Consider the following 20,808-nt stretch of genomic DNA (forward strand, 5'->3'; position numbering starts at 1 on the left):
TTAACAAGGGAAATCACAGCACTGCTTCTTGTTAGTACCCCTTGTTAGAAATAGTTTGATTGTTCTTTACGTTCTGAACAATATGAACAAGAACATTTGTGTTCCGAGACCGGTTCGCATGCTAAATTCCACCATTCGTTTCGGTTTCCTGTTTTTTAAAAGCTTGGGTACGTTTTTGTATAAGAAAAATTGCCATGCGTTTGTGTACCGGGACCATTTTGCATGCTAAATTCCACCATTCGTTTTGGTACCCTATTATTTAAGTGCTTTGGTACGTTTTTGTATAAACAAAATTGCCATGCGTTTGTGTGCCCGGACCGTTTTGCATGCTAAATTTTACCATTCGTTTTGGTACCTATTGTTTAAGTGCTTGGGTACGATTTTTCATATACCCAAAATTGCCATGCGTTTGGGTACCCGGACCGAAATGCATAAGGTTACCGAAACGCATATGACACCGGCGCTGCCGGACATTTTCCAGCCCTGGTTATCCCCTCCCTATTTTTCCCAATAAACAATAATATTTTCAATAAACAATCAGTTCTTTAAGCACAATAGGATTTTGCTAAATTTTTGTCTGAAAGATGCTTTTTAGCCCTTTTACAAGGTATAATTTCAAAAATTTTCTTCACGTCGGACCCAACCGGTGGGTCCTCCTACCTCACTAAACTTGATTCTTAGCCCCACTGGGCTAAATTTCGTTGCACTGTCTACATCATGTACCCTCCCCCCCCCCAATTAGCTATTTATTAGCTAGTATTTCGCAAACCAACATTAAATAAAGTGAATATAAAAGAAACAATTTACGCTCAAGTAGAGAAATAGATATTTCATAGGCAATGAAGTTTCAAGTTTGTTTTTATTGCTTAGAAGTTTGTCCTTGGTAAAGACCAGTGTACACTGGTAAAGCTTTAACTAGTAACCTATAGACAAACCGTTGCTACGAGGTCTGCAGGGCACCACTCAGTTTTGCAGGGCAGAAACCCTTTTCACCCCCCCCAAACCTATTGGCCAAGTTACGCCCCTGGTCCCAAATAACAAAGGCTTTCGTCCTTCCATTCTAACTCCTTGAGTGACATGACATTAAATGCAGCAGATGACCCAGTCCAAGATGGCGCTCAACAAAGAGATAGACTACATTCAACTGTATCGCCGAAGACAGTTGTTATACCATGGCTATGTCACCCCATTTATCTTTCTTTATATTGCTGTTTTATATTTATGGATATTTGTTTATGGAGCATTAGAGCATTTTGAGCTAGGATGCATCGCTTTAGCTATTACAGGGGCTCTTCAAGTTTTGGCATGTTTGTCATGCCACTGGTCAGTCCATGTGCGGTGCGCTTTCACGTGTTCTAAGGTGATCCATCATATCATATTTTATTCTTAAGAATTTCAAAATGTTTCTAAAGAATTTATTTTTTGAATTTCTCTCAGTTTTAAGTGATCTGACTGTGTAGATTAGAAACTGCAAAGCATATTTTTAACGAAAGGCATATTCCTGCAGTGTAATAATGCCACTGTTTGAATTTTTTTTAATTAATTGCTAATTTATCACTTGCTTGCCTGAGATGTTAGAAAAATCAATCATTTATGCGCTCTAAGACAGGGAAACATTCGTATAGAGCCCTAAGTGCCCTTCCTGATCTGAGATCTTGACGACAATGGATTTTTTCTCCAGTATTACATACATGTAATGTTTGTATGGCGAAGCTGGCACGTATATAAGAAAGTACCAGGAGTCTATGTCTCATATAGGCATGACACATATTTTCATTTTTATAGCTTGTTGTCTGCTTTCACAATTTCCTTTGTTTTTTTTGCTCCAATTTATACCATTGGTAATCAATTCATTTTCTTTTCTTTACACCATTATGAAGCTAAGTTACTGCAAAATATTCCAAATAAGCTAGAATTTCTGACTACAGGAAAATGATATTGAAAAGGCTGATGCTGTGAAAGTTGTGCCCACTCCAAACAATGGAAGTCCAGAGCTGGTCAGCTTGTACCGTGATGATGTAAGAAAATTTTTCTGGTTCATTTACATTTAATTGATATCCTAGAAATTGCAATATTTTAAATTCATCAAATTCTTAACTTAAATTTTGTTTAAAATATCTAAAATAATGTTTTTGCATGATATTATATATTGTCAATTTATTGTAAAGATTTGTGCTCTTTTTTCTTTCACTAGTCTCCACATAGATAGGCTTCAACTCAATGTTAAAATTTTGTGATCAGATAGCTTTGTTTGAAGAGCATTGACAGAGTAGCCAATTTGTCTACCAGGCTTGCAAGGGTACTTACTACTGGTACCAATCTAGTACCATTTAATTTTGAAAGCTTGAAAAATTTTTGCATTGTATTTATCAAAGATTATTGAATTAATGGCAAAGACAAACAGAAGAAAGAGGAGCAGAATATACCACAATCAATTTCTTGTCATCAGACCCTCCTGAACTTAACTCTTGTGGAATGATTGTTATTGAATAGGCCCTTTATGTATACCATTTTTCTCACAAGTACTGCAGAAGTCTGTCCCCATTTCTGTTTGCCTTTCCATAATCCAACAATTCAAGAATTGGTCACAGTACTAGATTCCTCTTTCTAGTATTGGTGATACAAGGCTATGTGATCATTCAACCCCTGGAGCCTTATTAGCTATATAAAATGATGTCACACAAACTGAGGTATACCAAAGCCCTGTCAAAAGTATGTTAGAAAACTTCTGACCTGCAATCAAATAACAGTTTGGCCATATTAGTTAAGTAAACAAAAATTTTCCTGTGCCCCTGTTCTGTCCCTGCTCTGCTTTTGCTCTGCCCCTGCTCTGCCCCTGCTCTGCCCCTGCTCTGCCCCTGCTCTGCCCCTGCTCTGCCCCTGCTCTGCCCCTGCTCTGCCCCTGCTCTGCCCCTGCTCAGCCCCGGCACCATCTTATTTTGTATGCCAGTGGCCACTGCTTCTGCTCAAATAGCTCGCATCCTTAGGGGTCATAAAGGGCCTTTTCCCACATTATGAGAACTATAAGAAACAGAAATTACGAGAGCTAAAAGTACTTGTAGACCCAAATTTTTAGCTCACTTCACATGTTCTCAGTTTTAAGTCCCAGTTCAGAAACCCCAGTAACTTTATTGAAGTGTAAGACTGTCCTTTCATGTGGGTTTGAGTCCTGCCACTTGCTCACATTTTCTCTCAATACATTTTCTCCAATCCTGAGGTTTGATTCATTAATTTATAGGTCAAAAGTTAATTGCATGTTTATTTTTAGGATGTTCTTGGTAAAGTTATTTGGTTTGAATTTCAAAAATTGAAGTATGCCTATGATAAGGAAGAGAAAAAAGAATTTTTACAAGTGGATTTTCCAGTTGACCATTCTTTGAAGTTTTATCAAGAAGCTAAAGGGTATATTGAAGAAGATGATGTATTGATTGCCAACCGTAAATATGGATTTAATAGGTAAGTCTTTGGGTTTGTGCTGGAAAACAGTCTCAAGCTACATCTTTTTGTTTTTCAGGCCTTGTCTAGATGTTTCCATAGCACTAGTTTACTAATGCACTTTTATTGTGGACTTGACTTTCTGTCTGAAATTTTTTTTCTGTATTGACATTTTAATAGTAACATCACCAATATGCTAGGTCTATTTCTAGGAAAACATTTTGAAGCTAAAATTTAGGTGTTTTGAAAAGCTTCTTAAAGCAGTTGATTACCTGTTGCAATCAATAACCTCTTTGATATACCTGTAATAAATCTTTATAACTACCAGAGAAATATTTGTTTACGTTTAGGATTGAAATGACTGTTCCAGATTTTATGGAGTTATTCAAGGAAAGGGCAACTGCACCTTTTTTTGTCTTCCAAGTTTTCTGTGTTGGACTTTGGTGTTTGGATGAATACTGGTACTATAGTATCTTCACCCTCTTCATGTTAGTTGTTTTTGAAGCCACTCTTGTACAGCAGGTCTGTAGTTTGATTCATACCTCAATGTTGTATCTAAAAGAATCTATTTTGTGTGTTAGTTGTTTTTGAAGCCACTCTTGTACAGCAGGTCTGTAGTTTGATTCATACCTCAATGTTGTATCTAAAAGAATCTATTTTGTGTGTTAGTTGTTTTTGAAGCCACTCTTGTACAGCAGGTCTGTAGTTTGATTCATACCTCAATGTTGTATCTAAAAGAATCTATTTTGTGTGTTAGTTGTTTTTGAAGCCACTCTTGTACAGCAGGTCTGTAGTTTGATTCATACCTCAATGTTGTATCTAAAAGAATCTATTTTGTGTGTTAGTTGTTTTTGAAGCCACTCTTGTACAGCAGGTCTGTAGTTTGATTCATACCTCAATGTTGTATCTAAAAGAATCTATTTTGCGTTAAAATTATTGGTACCACAACCTCAATGTTGTATCTAAAAAAATATATTTTGCTTTAAAATTATTGATACCAGCAACCTCATTGTTGTATCTTAAAAGATCTATTTTGCTTTAAAATTATTTATAATGATATGGAACATTAAAAATAGATCAATTGTATGCTAGAGCCTTTATTTAACAGCAGACTCTTCAATAAAAGTGTCTTATATTAAAAGATTAATTTTTGTAGCTTGGCATGTACATAACTGTTGCCCAAACATTAGCCTTTGCTAGCATATGCCACTATGATACTTTCATTTTCATAGAGTTGACATCCCAACCTGGCTCTGCTCTATGGGTCATTCCATTTTAAATTAGTGCCCGTTAAGATCCCAAGCCTGTTTTGATACAAATGTTGTTGGTAGCACAAGCATTTACAAAATAAGGGTTTTCTTCTGAGGGGCTTTAGGGCAAGATGTCAGGGAAACTTGGAGAGAAATCATGTTGCACCTAGCTTATCAAGTAGGCGTGTAGGTTTCAAAATTGTATTTAAGGAAACAACTCAAAATGTGCTTTAGAATCATACTCAAGAAAGGCGGTAAATCAGAGAAGCTCTGGTGAGGATAAAAATTGGTTCTATATCTTAGTGATATTAATGATGTCAGCTCAATCTCTAAGGAAATCTTAGAGGTTAAGGCACAATATTGCATTTATATATATTTATTTTATTTTTAAATGTAGCCCTAAAATGTTTAATGTAGCGCATAATGTATTTGCAGCAACAAAGAAATATGAAGGAAATAAGGAACATGAGCAGCAAACCATTCCAGATTCAGGTACCAAAGCAATTCATTTTGCTGAACAGAACTGACTGTGATTCAGTTTTGATCATACTTTATGAAGCAAACAATAGTTAACATTGAAAGTAAAATTGCCATATCTTTGCAGCAACTTAATGTTTGATTTGAAATCTATCACCTTTCCAATAATTCCATCTGCTTGTCTGAAATTATGAGCTGAATTGACAAAGCTGCACAATTTCTTTATACATGTTATTTTGATAAATTTTTCTTAGATCAATTGGCTGATGACATATCATAATAGAAAATAAACAAATAACTTCTGTCTGCTGTATGTCTTTAATTTGTATAAACATCCATGTTAATTACTGCAATTATGTACAATGTGTCAATTTAAAAGACTTAGGGAACTTCTCTTTTCAAAAATTGATTCTAGTAACAATCCTTATTTAAAGTAACATAATTTTCTTTTGACTGGAGTGATAATACTTGATACTTTCTAACTGATATTTTTCCAATTTGATATTGACAGGTTTATAGATATAGAAAATGGAGGCCAATTAGCAGTGAGGAGTTGCTACCTGGAGATATCTGCTCAATTGGTTTGGTTTTAGTTTATTTTTTCATTTTTAATAACTTTCCTTCCTTCTTCCTTTTCCTAGTATAAGATATTGATTCTGTTAATTCGGAGTGAGTGGATTAATGTTTTGAGCAATCTACCCTTGAAAATTGTTAACTTGAACAACTGCATTGACTTGGTATTTCCAATGACAATATCTGCTTTCAACAATCAGTTGTCTTCTATTTCAGTGAGACCCAAACAAGATTTTGTTCTTCCATGTGACATGATCTTGCTTAGAGGTTCTTGTATTGTTGACGAATCGATGCTAACTGGCGAGTCTGTACCACAATTAAAGGTGGGTGCTTTCTATAGGCTTAGCCCTACAATTACTGCTTTTTCCATGTTTGATACCTCTCTTTTTCCGTATTCAAATATTTTCCACCCATTTAGCGTATCTTTCACCTCTTGTTGCCTTTCCAAATTTCCTCCTGTCTGTGTTCACTATCAGTGGTGGAATTATATCTTTTAGTAGTTGGGCAATGATAATGAACTTTCCTTCTACGTCATAGCCTCATAATTTTCCACTGAGACAAATTTTCCACTATTGAACCGTATCCTCATAATGGTCGCCAATACCAAGCTATTTTCCTGTCGCTTCCATTTATTCTAATTTTCCAATGCACATGTTTTGGGGTCCCCTTCCACTCGTTGCCATAGGCCAAAATTTCATTCTAATTTTTAATTTCCTTTAACCATGTTTTCCATATCATTTACTTTAGAAGAATCAACCGCTCTTGCATATTTATTTTTTGTAGAATTATACGTCATCAAAAAGTCTGAATTTCAACTCTAAAAATATTGATCTCAAAGTTACCTATTAACAATTTTATTTCATTTATAATATCACTTATCATGCCCCCTTCATTTTTAGCAGCCGTAATTATGCAAAAACATTTAAATTGAAAGAATAATTTTCTAGCATCAGTACGTAATAAGGCCCTATACACTGGAATGGTCCCACAAATTTATGCAGAAGATCATCAGATGCAAGATAAAGCTAAGCTTCTAAACGCTCGTTCCAGTTATATGATAGAGTTATCTGGTTACTATAGATCCGTAAAGAAATTAAACTATCTATTTTAAATGTGCAGAAAACTTTGCATTTTGCTATTTTGTGTGTTTCTTTTGTAGGAGCCAATAGAAGAATGCAATGGTGATGAACTTTTCCAAGAGCAGACACATGGTAAACTGCATGTCCTTTCGTCAGGTACTAAGGTTGTCAACAACACTCCAGTTCCTAAGACAGCTTCGGGCCTAAAAGGTAAACAGCGTTTTTCATATTCACCTATGTTCTGTCAGCAGTATTATCTTATAGTAAATACCACTGGAAAATGAGTCTAAATTGGTTTTTGATTAATATAGATTGTGACTTCATTGTTGCTTACATTTTATAAATGTCATCCTTTAAAGTTTGTTTAATAATTGTTAAATGCTAAGCGTTGATATTTGCTCTTTCCCAAGCTCCTGACAATGGCTGTGTTGCATACGTCATCAAAACTGGTTTCAATACGTCTCAGGTACTGATTTCCCTTAATACCAACACTGGAGAGCTGCAATATTGCAACTGGAGTTTATTGTTACAAAACCCCATATTCATAGGTTTTAGAAGCTGGATACAGAAAGTTTTTGTCATTTACCATAGGCTGTAAAATTTATTTTGTTCAATAGGGTATGTGCTTTCTACTTTAGATGCCAAGATATTGAAAGGATTTCTTACATGATATTGTTAAAATTTGTGGTATTTAGACACTTGAAACCTATGTCAATCACCCTTTACAATAACACTATATGTCGATAACTTCTTTTCATGCAAATGAATTTACATAAATGATAGTCAAAAAGAATAAATTTGTATCGTGCTAACTTTTTGAAAGATGATGTTTCGACTTAAGTGGTCTTCTTGTTTATGTGCTCTCAAAAAGTAAGCATAGTTTTCCTTTTCTTCAGGGAAAATTGCTGAAAACCATTCTGTATGGTGTTAAGCGTGTAACTGCGAACAGCTTGGAAACACTTATGTTCATCATGTTCCTTCTGGTGTTTGCCATCACTGCAGCTTCGTATGTCTGGATCAAAGGTTAGTATAAAAGATTTAATAACGATCAATGTAAGTGAATTGTACCAGGAAAAATGTTTTTAAAATAAATAACGAAGTTTTGAGCATAGCCCGTTATCAAGTGAAATTTAAAAATAATTATTATTATAGTTATTTTAAAAAAATTTTCCTGGTATATTTTACTTACATTGATCGTTATTATAGCATCATATTGTACCGCACGCAAACTTGTATATTTAAAAGATTTAATGGCTATGTATCATTTTGCTGTCTTTTCTGCATTTGGTTCCTCGAAGAAAATTTAAATACAAGCCATCACCAAATAAAGGGATTGTATTTCAAATCAATCGTGATTAATCTAATAACATTTTTTTGCAGGAACTGAAAATCCAAAGAGAAATCGATATAAACTTTTCCTGGAATGTACTTTGATTCTAACATCGGTTGTTCCACCTGAGTTGCCGATCGAATTGTCACTAGCTGTAAACTCGTCGCTGATCGCTCTTCACAAACTTGGTAAGTACTAACTACAAGTGACTCAATATAACGAATTATATCAAGTTGCTTTTGTAGTAAAGAGCCTTAGAATCAACAGTGAAAGGCCTATATGTTTTTTAGTTAAAGAGGCTTTTTTCTATTGCAACAGAATGATATATGTGTTTATTTTAAGAATTATGGCAACATTGAGGCTGTGAACGTTTTTTTCCCATTTTATGGAAAGAAAAAACGAATGCAAAGCTATTTTTCCAATCTATGAAGCTCTATTTTACTGATTTTTGCAGTTCATAATTTTTATGCCTTAGTGTTCTCATCTTTAAGTTTTATGATGTGTAAAATTTGCCAGACCTGAAATTTTTTATGTACGATGGATGATAATGCTACTTGACGATTTTGGTATTAAATGCCTAATTTGATTTTATCAAATTATTATTTTGTTTCACCAGTGGTATGATGTCCTGTCCTTGAATTTTTGTTGGCTGATTTAAGTCTCCAAAGAATGAAACTAGCCATAGATGATGTAAACCATCTCGAAGACTGAATGCCGATCTCGTCTCGTTTCATATCTTATTTTAATAAGGGAATAACTTGATACTTTAAATAATTAGCTGAATTCATTCTTTTTAAAAAAGGCTTGGTTGACATGTGCTGATAAGAAATCAACGTGCCTCTAATGACGGAAATTAAACTACTATTCACATATATAAGATTTCTTTGATCTAAATAGTGGAAACGTCTATGAAATACTAGCCTATGAAATTTTAAAAAGCTAGCCTATTAAAATTGCTTGGTTATGAAATTGGTTACACTAGTATCTGCTAAGGAATAACGATTCCCCTTCTCTTTCTATCCCTATTTCAGGTGTCTTTTGCACTGAACCCTTCCGAATTCCTTTTGCTGGCAAAATTGATATTTGCTGTTTTGATAAAACCGGAACTCTCACAAGTGACAACTTGGTTGTAGAAGGAGTGGCTGGCGTGGGGTATGTTCTTTTTGTGAAAAACGATTATTTACTCTCTTGTACTGTGTCGTTTTTAACATTGTATCTAGAATAAGCTGATCAAGTCACAATTTACTCTTTAGTAATTTGTTGTTTGTACTTTGTGTGTCCTGTCTCAGGCAGGACAGGGCAGTGTTATTTGATCACAAGATACTTATTTATTAGAGAAAAATATTATGATTTGTGATGTTAATTAGTGAAAGAACAGTGACGCTGTAATGTTTCGACAAATTTAAAGCTGATCTACCAATCCTAAATTATTTTGCACTTATGAATACCTTACAGACTAAAGGAGGGAGAGAAAGCTCTCCTTCTCTTGAAAATCAGAAGCCAAACTTTGGAACAAGTCCTCTGTCAGTTGGAATTTTGTATACTGTTTATCCTTTTTTATTGTGTACGTAAAATTTAAATTGTCATTGTCCTATAGGTATGCCAAAAACTTAAACAACTCCATTTTACATTCTTTCTAGTGAGGTAGATGACATCCAAGCAGTTGAGAGCCTTCCTATAGAAACAGTCCGTATTTTAGCATCATGCCATTCTCTAACATACGTTGATGATGTTATAGTTGGCGATCCAATGGAGAAAGCGTTATTGAATTCCGTTGACTGGACATTTACGAAAGGTAGCTAGTCTAAATTCAGTATCAAAATTTGCATTTTACAGGCTTCTGGAAATTAGGTATTTTGAGTCTGTATATTTCCTGGCGTAGAGTTTTCGATCTATGTTCTGACATTTTATACTCTAAAAAGTGTCAGACGAAAAGCTGAAGTATGTTCTAAAATGTTTGCTATTTTCAAAGCCATTTTTAAATTCTGTGCCACAAAAAGATTGTTTGATCATTGTACCCACAAAATGTTATATCGGATTTTCATTGAAAGGAAGCAGATAAAATCTTTTATCAAAGCTGTCATCAAGTTTTTGTTGACATCAAATCTCATCTTTGATTCTATGGCCTAAATTGATTTTGATTCTTATATTGATCTTATTATTGTTGTTTTTGGGGCGTTGCTTGTAAATTGTAATTACCTATGTAGTAATCTGTATTTTTGACAATTGTAGTAAGCATTACACTTATATATAAGTGTATTAAAAATAATATTGATCAGTAATCAGTAATTACTGATGAAGACTTCGGTCGAAACGTTTACATGAGAGTGTTTTTCTTGAAGATCTACGTATATATATATTTATATATTATAGTAATTATCATATTGCTATCTAGAGTGCTCAACTTATCGGAGTGATTAGATAAGCTAAAACAAACAGACTATTGTGACACAACTCCTAGCTTCATGTGTAAACAACCGTCAGGTATATGGATGTATATATATATATATATATATATCGATATTGTTGTTAATTTTGCTAGGAATCTCCGCGAACATGACTCTTAAAAACCATACATTTTGCTGTTGTCATGGTCTCCTTGTACATTTTGTTGTCGGCAGCCTTTACTGCATCTCAATCTTGCCTCATCAGGTGACGTTTGCCTTCCTAAAAAGGGCCAGAGACAGTCTTTGAAGATTCTGCATCGATTTCATTTTACAAGTGCCCTGCGTCGAATGTCTGTGATCGTTTCTATGCAGACAAGTGAATCGTCCAACCAAACTGTGTTAGTAGCTTGCAAAGGAGCTCCAGAAACGTTAAAAGGAATGGTTAGTAAGCATTTCCAGTCTGCTTTTGTGAAGGCCGATTTCCATTTAACATTTTTTGTACGCGCGGGCGTAGCGCCCAAATCTGAGCATGCGTAGTTAAAGTCAAGTGGTCTCGATTTTGCGTCCGCGGTGATCGCCAGAAAGCTGATAGGTTCTCAACTTTCTGGCACTCACAGCGGACGCAAAATCGAGACCACTTGACTTTAACTACGCATGCTCAGATTTTGGCGCTACGCCCGCGCGCACAAAAAATGTCAAATGGAAATCGGCCTTAAAGCATACTTCTTTAACTTTTGTTTGCTATCTGTATCATGTAGACCTGCAAAATTTGACATGACATCTCTTACTTACTAATTTCTAGTTCTATGATAATTATATTACGAAACTTTGATATTTTAATTTATTTTTAAAAAAGCTTGCATAGCAGTCCAGTTTACTGATCTAATTTGCTGATGCATATTCCAACAATTGCAAATTTTTATAATGCAAATTTGCTGTTATTTTTAATTCTGTTTAGTTTCTAGAGGTACCTAGCAACTATGATGACCTTCATCGCAAGCTGTCTTGTGAAGGTGGACGAGTCATTGCTCTTGGCTACAAAGATATTGGCCAGCTATCTTCTCAAGAGGTAAAGGCCTTTTTTAAAACTATGAATTTATAAAGAGTCAGTAGCCATTAAGAAACAATTTTGAAGTGAACATTGTACCAGAACTTAAACATTAATCTACGAAGATTTCAAATGCGTTCAGCTTTTTATTCTGTAGTCACCTAACATCAGCTTCTATCTCATTATAAGGAGATCTCATACTAAAAAGACTATATTTCAGGAATATAGGTAATGCATGGGTACTTAGATACTTTTGTGAAAAAAAGCTAAGGGAACAGCGATAACTATTTTATTATCATTGTATAGAGCACGTTTTGTTTTCTGTATATAAATGCTTATTGTAATCTGCTCGGTGACCATTTTTGTACAATGCTTGATGGTATATGATATCCTCAGCATCATTGTTTGATAAGCCTTAACTTGGCGTGCCCTGCCTGTGGCAATTTCGCTGACTAACCAAGGCCTCCCAGTCAATATTATCAATTTGGCTAAGTAACATTGAAGTTTTGCTGATGTGAAAGACATTTTTCTTTTTCTCATCAGGTTCGTGACGTCACAAGAGAAAAGGCCGAGTGTGGTCTGATGTTCGGTGGCTTCGCTGTTTTGTCCTGTCCTTTGAAGGTTGATTCAAGCCAAACAATCAAGGAAATAAAACATTCTTCCCATCATGTGAGTTGTAACATTATTGCCTTAATTGAGGATATAATAAAGTTGTGTACTGAGGTAAAATCCCTTTAGAGTTTTATAGGGAATTAGTGGTATAGGGTAGTGGCTATTTTACGAGCCTTTTATCTTAGGGTTTACCACAAAATGGTAATTTAAACATATCAACTTGGAAATACGTTTAATGTGGCGTGTGATAAACTTTATATAACTTTGAATTTGCATGAAATTGTACTAGGAAAACAAGTAAAATTGTACCAGGACGTTTTATTCGATTACAATGTACAGCACGCAAGCTAGTATCTCTATGTATAAACTCTGTAAGCATAATTGCTTTGTGCAAAATATGTTTGTCTTTTAGATATGTAAGACTGAGTTCTATTGCATTTACTGGTAAATTTATCACTTCGCAAAATAAAATAAAGTAACTCAAAGCTGCAAAACAGTGCTGTCATTCCATTTAATACACGACTCATTTTCCCTGAATTTAATCAATTATATTATGAAAAAGCTGTTCGTTGCATTCTGATGTAGACTTTTGATATTTGTAGAAATGTAGTCCTTTAAATTACTTTACGAATGGGTCGATTCTAAAATGTTCTTCATTTTGTCTGCTGAAAAAATTCCCAAGCTTTTCAAAACAAAAGAATATAGACTTTTCTTGGAAAAGTTAAAGGAAAAGTCCTGAGCAAAATGCAGACCCTTAAAAAGTTTCTACTGCAATTATTTGCTCAAGCCTGTAAAATCGAACTATAATTTTTATGACAACTTATAGAAACAATGTTTTTCATTAGATCAATTATTAATGTTTTCGTATAATTTTGTTGAAGAGCTTTTTGTACAGTCATTTTTGATTTAATTTTATGTGTCATAAATCAGTAAATAGAACTTTTAGATTTTGACACAGTTGCTAAAAACTATTTAAGTTTTTATTCTAAAAATATTTGGTTTTTTTATCAGGTAGTAATGATTACTGGTGACAATGTGTTAACAGCCTGCCATGTTGCAAGATCGTTGAATCTTAGTGAAAAGCCCATTCTGGCATTAACACGGTGTGACAATGCAGACGAGTCACCAGTGAGATGGATTTGGCAATCGACGGACAAGAGCATCCACTTCAAACTCTTTCCTGATAACATTAAAAAGTTTCTTAAAGACTACGACTTGGCTTTGACCGGAGAGGTAAGACATTGCGCAACAGTTTTGAGAATGCATCACATGATGTTGAGCGAAATCGTTTGACCACCATGTTGTATTGTATTGTAAATGCCAAAAATGCTGAAAAAACATTGTAAGATATGTATATATGTATTTATACTTAATTATTTCTTATGTTCGATATATATGTATTTTTATTTTTTTTTATTTTTAAACAATTTTGCTTTGTAGTAGGCTTGAATAAGCTTTTATTTTGTAGCTATTTTCATACGCCTACTTTAAATAAACAGATAATAATAATAATAATAATGTTGGGTCATCCAACACTGTCATTTTTATTGTTGGATGAAATTTGACTGAGGTCAAAATATTGGCTGCCGATATCCAACAATTCTATTGTTTTGAAGTTTTAGGTGAAATGTTGGATCGTCTGACCACCTCAGCCAACATTGTTGGCTCTGCGCACTCGCAGTTGGTTAAAGAGCGCCAAAATTCAATCATCGCTTTGTTGTTGTTTTCTCGGCTGGTTTCGTTCGTTTCAACAATCGCATTTGCTTACAATTTATTATACTTTAATTATGAACATTATAATGAAATATAACGAATTCTGTGCGAAAGAAGAGGCATTAAGCGTCAATGAATAAACTGTAGCACAAAGGAGCTACAAGAAAGCGCAGGGGGGGGCTGTGATGGGGAATGCGTGGCCAGAAAGACCACGATGACAGTGGAAATTGCCGCTGCAGCCAGTCCAGATAAAAGAATAATCAGCGCTTTTATGACCTTTTCCCTATTCTCGTACATTTCCCCGCGAAGTAAAGTCAAAACGACGACGACGTGCAGTTTGGTGAAAAAACGATTCTGTTTACAAGAAATGAGATTTGGCGCCGCCTCGCGCCACCTTCTTTCTCTTTATTGAAAGAGCCTCGCTGTAAATCAAAATCAACCTCGCAGCGGATGTGGATCAAATTTATCCAGATAAAACCGTTTACACTGTACCACATAGCTATCTGAACTAATTTAATCCACTTTCCTAGGTGAACTAATTTTGTCCGGATAGCCGCTCTCAAATTCGTGCGGATAGCGTGGGTCTAGTGTAAACGGGAGCCCTATCTGAACTAATTTAATCCACTTTCCTAGGTGAACTAATTTTGTCCGGATAGCCGCTCTCAAATTCGTGCGGATAGCGTGGGTCTAGTGTAAACGGGAGCCCTATCTGAACTAATTTTGATGCGGATAAAATTTATCCGGCACAGTGTAAACGGGGTCTAAGTTTTTGCCACTTTGTGTTCTTTTTGTTTTTGTTTAATGATATACCCAAATAAATTGTTTTAGGATCAACTAACTTTATTGTCTATTCGCTTTTGCATATCGGTTTAAAACCCTAAATTTTTTTTTCAGGGCCTTTCTTATATGCTTCAGTCGGCCGATAATGTAAAGCTGTTGAAGACTTACCTTATCCACGTTCGAGTATTTGCAAGAGTGGACCCTAAGCAAAAAGAGTTTATAGTAACAAAAATGAAGAGTCTTGGGTATATAGTCCTTATGTGTGGTGATGGTACAAACGATGTTGGGGCGCTCAAGCATTCTCATGTCGGTACGTCGCCTCTCTTTCACACTAAGCCCTCGCATCCAAGGCTTACGTCACAGATGGTGTAAGTAACCATCTGTGATTTCGCGAAAGTTTTGTGTACTGTCACGTGACTTTTCCTGATATGTTGTAGCGATTCTTAATAGTATTTGATTGATTGTTTAGTGGTTGGTAGGTTCGTTTCGACAAGTCAGATTACGGAACTGAAACAGACACGGAACGGACACATGACGGAACTGAAAGTAGATCAAATATTTAGGAAAGTGACTTTATTTTTACCAAATGTTACGTTGGGCAACATAGTAAAGCATCCGTTCACAGAAACCTTCCAATAATGGGCAAACTTTCTTTTCAACAATTTTTTCTCTAGTTAGAGCCTTGTTAGAAGCTGCCTTCAGATAATGGAAGCCTCCGCAGCTTCACCATTTTAGGTTTTATTTCATTTCAAACCAATGACAGGAACTTTTGGAGTTGTTTAAATTTCTAAACATCTTCAAGTAGCAGTAATCTTATTTCACACTGTTTTTTGGATAAATAATCTGGAAGGATTGTAAGACCCCTTAAAATATTAATAAAATGTTTGATTAAATGGCGAATTTTAATTAGAGGAAATAGTAGGCCAGTATCTTTTATACTTTTTTGCTGTCATATTCTTCTTATATCACGTGACTCTTTTCCCCTCAGGAGTGGCACTACTGCCTGGATCCCCAGAAAAGTGGATCGACCCTCCTGAAAACGAGAAAAGTCGAAGAAAAGACAGAGAACAAAAGAAAGAGAAAGAAGGGGTATGAATGAATTATGAATTTGCCGTGAAGACTGCTGTCACTTACAATCAACCGTAAAGGGGCTGGATGTCTTGATGTCATGTGCTGCTCTATAGAGTTAATTTCATGAGGCTATGTTGTTAAGTGAAACACGTGATTAGCTGATTATTCAGCAATAAAATATCTGTCTCTTGCTTTTAAACAGGCTGCGGAACATGAAGATGGAATTAAAAAGTCACGCAATATGCCTTCAGGTAAAGGCACCTCCAAAGCGGCACGCATGAGAGCTGTCACAAGAGGAGACACTGAATCTCCGGCCTTAAAATCAGCTAATGATCACCAAGTGAGTTGATAATGTGTTGTTGTGTTTACAATACTACATTGAGTGATGCAAGAGAGTGATGCAAGCTATCTATAGCCATTTAAGCTTAGCGTCATTTGATGCTGGCATGTCCTAGATGCCTTTTATCTATGCATCATTGATACAGTAATCTTTATACCGTAGCCGATCCAAGTAGTCCTTATTTTCAAAAGTTGAGTCGCAATTTCGATGTTTTTCTTTGAACCTAATCTAGTAACCAGTAATCGCAGCATTTTAATCAAGGACGTTGGCTAAAAGTTTTCATAATTGCTAGTTTCGTTACATTTTACAATTTTATACAGTTTGACTATTGATACTGTTTCAAACCTGACCCTCTACCTGAAATTTACAGATAGGCCTCAGCATCTACCATAAGGACACTTTCTATATGCCCCATGGAAACCTTAGTATGATCCTTTGAGTATTTTTCTCTCTTAAACCTATAAAAATTTCTCTCTTAGACCAATAAAAATTTCTTCCTAAATCTTGTTTCTAGAAACGACTGAAAGAGTTATTGAAGGAGTTAGAAGAACAAGAGCAAGGCCAAATCGTCAAACTTGGAGATGCGTCAATCGCTTCGCCATTTACATCTAGATTTGCAAGTATAAGATGCAGTAAGTATATTTTTAAATTTACATCCCAAACAGTCGAGACAAAAAATAATCTCAGGAAAAAGCAATCGTAAAATACAGCTCAACGTAGAGATATGCCCTAATTTTCGCCAATATGAAGCAGAAGGCTTATTTTCCCAGCAATTATGAACCTAAAGAAAAGTTATCAAGCAGGAGTTAAGTTTATATCTTCTATTCCGTGTTATTCTCCTGATATTATTATGCTATCGAAGTAGTTACATAATATTAGAATGTTATCCGCAAACGATGCAAAAGGTCGCTGGTTTGGTTCCTGCCCTAGTGGTGTGACTCGCTTATATTTTCCCTATGAATTTACAGGCACACAGCTGCCTTTTCTGAGGGATTCTGTTATTCATATGTATTGCTCAGTTACTTTGAAGTTTGCAGGCTGTAAAATGAATTATTCGAGTAGTCTAAGTATCTTCGTTTCATCTGAGTTGCATTCAAGTTCCAGTTAAATTTGTCACATTTTTCATAGTATGCCACGTGATAAAGCAAGGCCGTTGCACTCTGGTCACAACGCTACAGATGTTCAAGATCCTAGCGTTGAATGCACTCATTTTGGCTTACTGTCAAAGTGTCCTGTATTTGGACGGTGTCAAGTTCAGTGATGGGTAAGTGGGCAATCAATTGCTTTTTTTTATACAAAAGTTGACATTCAATATGTACCAGGTGTAATGAAAATTACTGTTTACTGGTCTGTCATGTTCCCACCAGCTCGTTAGAAATATGTCACCATAATTTGTTTGTTTCCTTAGAACTCTCAAATTTGATCTGTCTGTGTGTTTTAAGTGCTGCTATGGTCTTGTGATAAAACCTGCATTTCATTGGAAAATTTTCCATTAGTCGATACTTTTTGTACTTCTAGGCAAGCTACTTTCCAAGGCATCCTTTTAGCTGGCTGTTTTCTGTTCATCTCAAGATCGAAGGTATTTCAACATAAACTTCCTTATTTTGTATCATATTTCATAAAATTTGATACTTTTTTCATAAGGCATCGGAATCGTTGTGTCTACCTCAATACACCCTAACTAATCTCTTTCTTTCGCAGCCTCTCACAATACTATCAAAGGAGAGACCATTGCCAAACATCTTTAATATCTATACAATTGGAACTGTGCTGTGTCAGTTTGCAGTCCACTTCACCGCATTGTTTTTTCTAGTCCAGGAAGTATATAGATTAGTGCCAAAATTGTAAGTGAAGTAGCAAATTTGTTTGCCTGTCATAACTTTACAAACCAGTTCTTTGTCGTGTTATGCCTTCCTAATGTATTATATGGCAATATGATGATAAGGTCTTTCGTTCATTCTCCATGGCTGTCTATTCAGCTGCATTGCGTTTTATAATCCTAATTGTATGAACTGTAGCCATTCTACGAACAATAACTCGTACAAAATTATCGGTATCCCAAAGCCGATAAGGCAAAAATTGATTTTGGGAGGTGCTCTCTTACTAAGCAAAGGTAAAGAGCGTGTCTCAATAGATTTATTCCTGACTACCCAACTAAATATCAGCCAGGTTAATTAAATGAACACATAATGGTGCAAGCGTACAATGTCCCCAAGTTATAATGTTTTAACAGCATTCAACAGCGTGAGTTTAAATGGCATGCATAACGAAAAAGCCGCAATTATGCGATATCTGTTTCCAATACTTGACTTTTTCTTGTTTGGTAGTTTGACTGGAAAGGCAAAGACAAAACTGGCAAATCTTGAATATTCTCATATCATTTAGGAGAGCACGTATTTGCATTGAAGTCTTTAATTCTTATTTCTTCTAGAGATGATGTTGATTTGGAGAAGAAGTTCGAGCCTTCTTTATTAAATAGTACCGTCTACATTATTTCAGTTGCTCTTCAAATATCCACTTTTGCAGTTAATTACAGGGTTAGTATTGATTCTGGAGTTATCGTTTGCCAATTGTTGAGTATCATTGAAACCCTCAAGTACAACCTTTACTGTGCTTTGGATATTGTTATATGGTACAGCTAAGAAGCTCTTATCGTGTGTTGTATGGCTTCTGAATTCAATGCTTACTTTTTAGGGGCGGCCGTTCATGGAAAGTCTCGTCGAAAACAAGCCATTGCTTGTCAGTATAAGTGCTTCAGGAGCTATAATATTTGGCCTAGCTGCAGGCCTCTTACCCGACTTTGCTGCACAGTTTGAGATCATCGACTTTCCACCTCAGGTATCTTACAAGCTCCTTTTGCTGATAAAGTTTTCATCATGAATCTCGATATTTTTTATAAGAAGTGTTAAGAAGTAATTTTAAATATAAGAAGAGTGGCTACATAGCTATTTTATATGATTTTAAAGAATGTATCTTTTGTTTGAGTTCGTATTAAGAGAAGAATTAGATAACTCCTAGTTAGAATTGTATCTCAAAAAGAGTTTTAACTTTTGCACCTTGCCTCTTAGAAGCATCTTGAATGGCACATCAACTTTATCTCGTAAAGCCTAAAGTTCAATTACAGACATTGCAAAAAAAATTATAAATCATTTTATAAGATCATCATTGGACAAATTTTTAAGGGTGCTAAATTTGCCCCGAATACAATGTAAAATGCTCACCCTGTTGTTTGCTAACAAAACTTTGCTGTTCGGAAAGGGCAACCCTACACCCTTCCCCGCAAGCAGGTTCCACTATGTTTAATACAATATTATTCTGTTTAAACCACTGAATTTTCTTCCTAAAGGTTACCCTACTCCATAGCCCCAGCCCCACATCCACCCCCATAGACAGATGCCATTATGCTTAGTACAATTGCTCCCTAGGGGGAAACCCCACTCCCTAGCCCCCCCCCCCTCACTCCACCTCCTCCAACAAACAGATGCCATTTTGCTTAGTACAATTTTGTTCTGTTTAAGCCACTGAATTGTCTGTTTTTCTGTCTCAGTTCCGAAGCACACTCATGAAAGTTCTCCTTTTGGATGCTGCCTTGGCGTTCATGGTTGACAGAGTTCTCCTCTGGCTTCTTGGAACAGCGAAATTAAGGACAACCTAGACCAAATATACAATATGTAACTTATGAAATTTTAGTCAGATATTTCTTAAGCAATAACTCGGTTGAAATGATATTTCTTTTACTCGAGGTCAATGGTCGTTTCCATTTTGTTCCTTCTCTTTGACCCTTCTCATAAGAACTATAAAAGGTACACGAAACGCCCTTTGGAACATTCAAAAATTGTTTCAGGAAGGGGTTCACAGGTTTTAATCTGTTAGCTTCTTTGCCGTTGCCTTTCTTCCGTAAGATCGGTACAGAAATGCATTATCGAGGCCCAAATAACATCGTGGTAACACGTTCAAAGACTTCGAGGAAAGCTAGTGAAACGAGAGAGATAATATGCCGTGCCCAAACTCAGTCTTGTTTTCTTGTTCTTCAAAAGTTGACTTTTGTAGAGCAAAGGTTTTATCCATAGGGAAGATAAATACTTTTCTCGACTCTAACCCTCATTTGACAGGCTTTTCTAGTAGCAAGACCATTCTGTGACATTAGCAAACTTTGTTGGGAACACTATTTCTAGCGGTGCCCCTATCTTAAAATTTAATGATGGACGAAGTGTAGGATGCAGATTCAGAGAAAATTAACCATTTTGAATAAACCGTTTAGTTTCAAATCCATAAATGTTTCATTTTACATATTCGCCGATCAAAATTCTTACTTCAACTCTAACTCCAACCAACTTAACTCCTTAACTCAGTGCTTCCACTATTCAAATTTAAATTTCCTTAAAGCGAGGCTGAAATTTTTCAAAATTCCTTAAAATTCCTTAAACCGGAATTCTATTTTCTTTGAATATTTCCTTGTTACTTTTATCCCAAAGATTGGTCTTGCTATGACTGTATGTATGCAACTACAAATTTTTAACGATCAATGAACAATTCATTCATTTTATGCTTTAAATGGCCGTTTGAATGCTAAGGTGTTGAAACAGTAAAATAATCATCATAAATTATAAAACTTGAAAAGGGGATCCTCTAGCCACGTATTCCGAAATTTCTGCTAGTATCTTTTTCTCTTTCCTGTTGCTAAAGCTGCACTTTTACCGTCAAAACAATTTC

At 35.5% G+C, this 20,808-nt stretch overlaps 1 protein-coding gene across 2 annotated transcripts; it reads left to right on the plus strand.

Moving 5' to 3' along the window:
• Positions 1-1,080: 1,080 nt before the first annotated feature.
• LOC135693284 (endoplasmic reticulum transmembrane helix translocase) lies at positions 1,081-19,843 on the plus strand. Of its 2 annotated transcripts, XM_065211718.2 has the most exons (27): positions 1,081-1,360; positions 1,929-2,018; positions 3,269-3,456; positions 3,786-3,957; positions 5,121-5,177; positions 5,674-5,743; positions 5,952-6,058; positions 6,895-7,024; positions 7,225-7,280; positions 7,711-7,837; positions 8,195-8,332; positions 9,176-9,296; positions 9,785-9,939; positions 10,797-10,972; positions 11,490-11,600; positions 12,123-12,248; positions 13,203-13,424; positions 14,799-14,994; positions 15,673-15,773; positions 15,958-16,095; positions 16,610-16,727; positions 17,224-17,359; positions 17,614-17,674; positions 17,797-17,939; positions 18,527-18,632; positions 18,790-18,933; positions 19,643-19,843. In XM_065211718.2, exons 1-27 carry the CDS (start codon positions 1,088-1,090, stop codon positions 19,748-19,750), a joined length of 3,570 nt encoding a protein of 1,189 aa, XP_065067790.2. In that variant the 5' UTR covers positions 1,081-1,087; the 3' UTR covers positions 19,751-19,843. The 2 variants fall into 2 exon arrangements, with proteins under 2 accessions (XP_065067790.2, XP_088967488.1); XM_089111362.1 differs by lacking the exons at positions 1,081-1,360; positions 1,929-2,018; positions 3,269-3,456; positions 3,786-3,957 and adding an exon at positions 4,058-4,309.
• Positions 19,844-20,808: the final 965 nt, after the last annotated feature.

This window comes from Rhopilema esculentum, chromosome 11, assembly GCF_057945365.1.
Source record: "Rhopilema esculentum isolate cy_ngs chromosome 11, ASM5794536v1, whole genome shotgun sequence".
Lineage (NCBI taxonomy): Eukaryota > Metazoa > Cnidaria > Scyphozoa > Rhizostomeae > Rhizostomatidae > Rhopilema > Rhopilema esculentum.